Source organism: Populus euphratica, unplaced genomic scaffold (genome assembly GCF_000495115.2).
Source record: "Populus euphratica unplaced genomic scaffold, PopEup_1.0 scaffold145.1, whole genome shotgun sequence".
Classification (NCBI taxonomy): domain Eukaryota; kingdom Viridiplantae; phylum Streptophyta; class Magnoliopsida; order Malpighiales; family Salicaceae; genus Populus; species Populus euphratica.
The window spans coordinates 471,736-476,851 of record NW_011500001.1 but is presented as its reverse complement, the minus strand read 5'-3'; the positions used below and the strand labels follow the sequence as shown (position 1 = coordinate 476,851).

At 37.2% G+C, this 5,116-nt stretch overlaps 1 protein-coding gene across 3 annotated transcripts; it reads right to left on the bottom strand.

The window, feature by feature from the left end:
• Positions 1-502: 502 nt before the first annotated feature.
• LOC105140889 (uncharacterized) lies at positions 503-4,523 on the bottom strand. 3 transcript variants are annotated; one of them, XM_011047929.1, is made up of 8 exons: positions 4,422-4,523; positions 4,269-4,325; positions 2,462-3,513; positions 2,215-2,341; positions 1,846-2,097; positions 1,598-1,747; positions 942-1,490; positions 503-830 (listed from the first exon to the last, which is right to left on the bottom strand). In XM_011047929.1, exons 2-8 carry the CDS (start codon positions 4,290-4,292, stop codon positions 732-734), a joined length of 2,253 nt encoding a protein of 750 aa, XP_011046231.1. In that variant the 5' UTR covers positions 4,293-4,325; positions 4,422-4,523; the 3' UTR covers positions 503-731. The 3 variants fall into 3 exon arrangements, with proteins under 3 accessions (XP_011046231.1, XP_011046233.1, XP_011046232.1); XM_011047931.1 differs by having other exon boundaries at positions 2,215-2,338; XM_011047930.1 differs by having other exon boundaries at positions 4,431-4,479.
• Between the last annotated feature and the right edge of the window lie 593 nt (positions 4,524-5,116).

The window sequence follows — 5,116 nt, the reverse complement described above, 5'->3', positions numbered from 1 at the left end:
TTCTCTTCTCTTTTGCTTTTTCCTCATCAGTACAATATCATTTAGCAGAAACTGCATTCTGGGCCTCACTGCTATGTTTTCTCCCCCATTTTGGTAAAAAGAAAATGGCGCCCATAAAGCAGAAAAACAGTTTTTAATTTTCTCCAGGTCATAAAAGTCGACCACCATCGCCAAAAAAAATAAAAAATAAAAAAAGAAAGTGTGTGTGTGTTGGGGGGGGGGTTGAGTAGCCATAATCGACATCTCAAGAATATATATATATATATATATAAGCCTTCCTTTATTTCATCCCCGTACATTAAAAACCTAATCTGGCAGATATTTCAAAAACCTTTTTTTGAGTGCAGTAACAGAAGTCCTAGAAAAAGTACATGATGCTGGCAAAAATTATAAGGAAACATAAGAAACATGCCAAAAACGTTGTCGGATGATATACTGCATAACACGAATCTTTCATCCACAAGGACACAAGAATAACGAAAATGCAGACCAGGCACAAGAATAACGAGAATCAGAAGGAACCATATTGATAAATTATTCATTCACCGTGCACCTGATATGTGTATATATATATATATATAACCATATCCAGCCAGCATTTGGCTGGAGCACCAAACACGATAAATGCTCAAAACCTGAGCAGTTCTTAGAGAATCCGTAGATCAACTTATTAAACCTTAGCAACCCTAGATTTATTTATAACAACATAAAGGAGGATTAAAAGTCTAGAACTATGCCTTCTCTCCGGTGAGAATATCCATGACCACACCCTTGATACTCCCATTGTTTTTCTTCAGCAGCAGCTTGTTCATTTCCTTGTCACGGAAACCCTGCAACCACAACATACAGTAATCTTGTGTTGTGCATAAAACAACATAAACAAAAAACAATCCTAGTCTTGCTACAAAAAGATCTAAAAAAGAACTCCTGAGATGACTTACCATCTCTTGCAACTCCTCGAGAATGGGGTCCCAGTCAGAAACACCACAAAGATCATCCACTGACTGCTCCAGATCATACTCATTCCGCCTCAAGACCTCCTTATTCAAATCAACCTGCTTGAAGCCCATTTCCTTGAGTTCCATTAGGAGGGTCTTCTCAACAGCATTTTCAACGATGACCTCTTCAGAGGAAGTAGCATCCACAGCAGGAAGGAGTTCGGTACTAGCAGGAACTGTTTCAGAAATGTCTATCATTGGATAAAGAACAGAAACAGGTGAAGGCATGGCCTGGGAAGGATCAGAGGCTGAAACACCATGGTCAATCAGTAAGGCATCATCTACAGGGAATTTTAGTTCTTGGCTCTTAGGCTGTTCGTCAACCAAGGGGACAACTGGTTCTGAAAGCAAGGTATTATTCTCCAGAAAACAGCCATCCACAGCAGGCTGGACATTCACATCTAAAACACCAGGGAATTTAGAACCACTGTAATTGGGGGACTCGTTCAAGTTCAGATATTTGAAGAATGGATCTTTCAGGGAAGCATCGACCTGCATGGAAAAATAAGGAATAACTACTGTGCACTTTCTGGTGTGTTTGCGTGAAATGAAAAGGTGCGAGTAAAAGCCAATGGAGGGAGCACCAAGAAAGCCAATACCTCAATAAGAACCCAAACACGCTGCCCGAATTTTCCACCTGAAGGGTATGCCATCCTCCAATATGATACATATCTACCAGGCAACACAGGAGATACAAAATCAGCTGCAATATCAAGTTCACCATCAATAGGCACACCATTGACTGGAATCTGCATGGATCAATGAGACCACAAAATGAAGAAAGATCAGATTAATTGCTTAAAGCAAAGGCAATTGTTAACTGTTACTACAAACTGAAGAAGCCCACCTCTATCTCAACAGAATCAGTATTGAAGAACCTGTCTCCCCCAATCCACACAAGCCGCACTCCATGAGGCCATGCGGCACTACCATTGTTGCGCATTCGCCAAATCTTGGTAAAAGGAGTAGATGGAGGCATCATGGTACCATCTGACACATTGACATCCAAAACAAAACGGCTGTCTAGCTTAGGTTGAGCTCCTTTTACTCCATATGAACCTTTAGAGAGAGGCTGTGGGATGGCCCAAGATTTCTGTGTCTTTTGGTAAAAAATAAAAAAAGAAGTCAGCTATGAAAAAAAATAAAGCAAGATTTTATCAACAGAGAAAACTCGCATGTCATATTAAATATCAAGATAGGCACAAAGTCTGCATACAGGATCTTTAAACCCCTTGAAAGACCAACGATTACGATAAGGCATCGGCCTATCCATCTTGATGTAATCAGCTTCATTACCCATTTCAGCGAAGCAGATGCTGCAGAGGTCATAATCCTCTTTACTGCTAGAAAGAAAAAGAGCAGAGAGGTAATCACTAAATAAATATGAGAAAATAGCATCAATTCAACAGCCATTATCTTTATAAGCATAGGCACAACATCAAAGCTTTAATTGTATATCTTACACTTTGGACTTGTAACGAGGCCCGGTAATTGGATGACCACCACAACCATCACATTGAACACCCCTATGAAACATGCCAACCATGGGATTATTAAGAGAATTGTTTCTCTTAATTACATGACTTTTGAGAGTGCGTGAAGCTGAGTCATTTGCCACTGGCATTCCACTAAATGGACAATCAGTGTGTAAAGGAAAGTCATGATTCACAGGAATGCTGGGGAAACCAAACCAGCCAGGCTTCCCAGTTGGAAGACCAGTATTCTGTTTCTTGGCTTCCTTCCAATCATCACAAGCAGGGATGAAGGATGCAAGGGGTCCATAATGCACAAATGAATTGGAAATTTGAGGGTTAGGATTCAGATTAACAGGAGAAGGGACAGCTGTTTGTGGTGGCATCGCAGTCTTAGTACCATTTTCAAAGCTCTCCTCCTGGCTAGTTTTGAGAGGCGAGTTTAAATTCAGCAAGTCTTCTTTCAAGCCATCATCCTTGGAAGCATTTAGAACTGTAGGAGCTGTAGCTCCAGTTTGGGCGCCTATACCATCATGAGACTGCAAGGTTGGATTCAGGTGGGATTGCCCCATTTTTGAAAAGCAGTCAACAAGCTCAGTGAGCAATGCATTAGAAGCCACAGCTTTTGAAGTGAGGTCGAGAGATATCTTTGAGAGTACTTCACGTAAGGGCTCTGGCACAGACTTCAGAACTTCAGCAACACCATTGTTGAGGCATGGTAATGGACTCTGGACCCTGTGGGACCTCGTAGGGGTGGAACTGCCACTAGATCTAGCATTAGATTTACCAGACTTATCATTATTAAGCTGCACATCAATCCTCAAAAACTTCAGGTTCTGCCTCATCACATCACGCAGATCATCATCATCAGCAAGAGTAACCACATCCCCATCTTCATCAATATAGGTCAGAGTGAGATCAGCATCTGGAGGAAAATTAAAAAGACCGAGGATCTTTTCCCTCAGCGCAGTCATGTCAAGTTCGAGTTGCTCATTCTCCTTTACATGAGCATTAAAACGCCTGAGTGTATCACTATATTTAACCTGTATCCACATGAGCAAATATAAATAAATAAATAAAAGCAGAGGCAATTGGAATATAAAGAACATAAAGAAATTCAAATTAACATATAATTCCATTTGTTGTCAAAACATTTTCTAAACTCAAACCACAACATATTCTCATCCTGTTTCAACATAACCCTACTCAAATCCTTTGCAAAGATGAGATAAAAAAAACAAAATTGTGCAGTAAATTGGTCCAGAAATCCTTTAAAGCATCAAAGACGAAATCTCACCAGCTTTGAGACCAACAAAAACCGCAAGATGTAATAACAATTTTGAAAAAAGAAGGCAAAACCCTAAATAAAACCAAATCCAAAAATGATTCTTTTTTCAGCCAAGGTCAGAATTCAAACTATTAAAACAACATTCTAAAATAAGCCTATCAGATTTAAGCACCTCATTACACACCCTAATCTAAAAAAAAAAAAAACAAATCATAATACGAAAGACCCTAGATCAAACTCTACTCTATAACAAAGGAGAAAATAATAAATGAAAAACATTAAATAATATATTTCTCGTATTTGACTCAACAAACAAAAAAACAATAACACTTGATCAAAGAGCAAACAAACAATAAACAAAACACAAAGAGATCAAACACATCATTGAAGCAATACACGGCTGTATCTAAAACCAAATTGTTCAAAACACAAAACCCCAATTTCCAAACTTTACATATTTTATTCACAGAAAACACAAAAGCAAATAAGAGAAAACGCTAAAGACCAAACCTTTATCACCATAGTAGAATCCATCGCGTTCCAGTAAGCCGCGCAATAAAAGAAAACCTTAAAAAACCCAAAGAAAGGATTAAGGGAGGAATGGTTCAAATTAAGAAGAAAAATCGGAAAGAGAGGAGAGAATATGAAGAATCAATCACTTACCAAGCGTACCTGTTAGCCGCTTTTACCGTCTAACTTAACTATAAAACTTGCTTTGATTTCCTCATGTCTCTCTCTCCCTATATATATACACTCTTTGTTTTGGCTTATTGGATAAGTTCTATTTTTATTTTATTTTTTTAATTGAAAAAGAAAACCTATGGGATTAAGGAACTGAATTGGATGTGATTTAATACGACTGAGACTACAGTATGAATTTGTGAATTCATACGTGGGTTTATTTTATTGGTTGTTTAGTTGGTATAAGTCCTTGGTGGATAAGCTAAGACTTCAGTGGTATGGGGTGCAACTGGGGAGACATAGAAGTCATCGCTTAATTAGGTGCGCTGTTAATTCTTCTCTCTACTGAAACAGCCGAATTGATTATCACCACAACTCTCTTTATTTTAGAAAAAAAATCTACCTTCTAAATTATTATTTTTTAAAATTTTATTCTTACACGCTATATTAACTTGTAAATTTATTTCTTTCACTTTCATTCTATAATATTTTATTAATTTTAAATTCATCATGACAATTTATTTTAGTTTTTTATAAAATTAGTATAATTTCAAAAAAAATATTAACATTTAGTCCATAATTAATTTTTATAAATATCTATTTTTATTATAATATTATTATAAAAAATAATTTAAGAAAACAAAGTTATTAAATCTTGTGGTATTCATAATTTAGGT

Bases quoted from the DNA above. Each gene is read 5' to 3' on its own strand.
- LOC105140889 (XM_011047929.1), bottom strand. From the start codon at position 4,292: ATGGATTCTACTATGGTGATAAAG. The intron at 3,514-4,268 runs GTTTGGTCTTTA...ATGTGGATACAG, and splicing joins ATTCTACTATGGTGATAAAG to GTTAAATATAGTGATACACT. The intron at 2,098-2,214 runs GTATGCAGACTT...TTTTACCAAAAG, and splicing joins TCAAGGGGTTTAAAGATCCT to ACACAGAAATCTTGGGCCAT.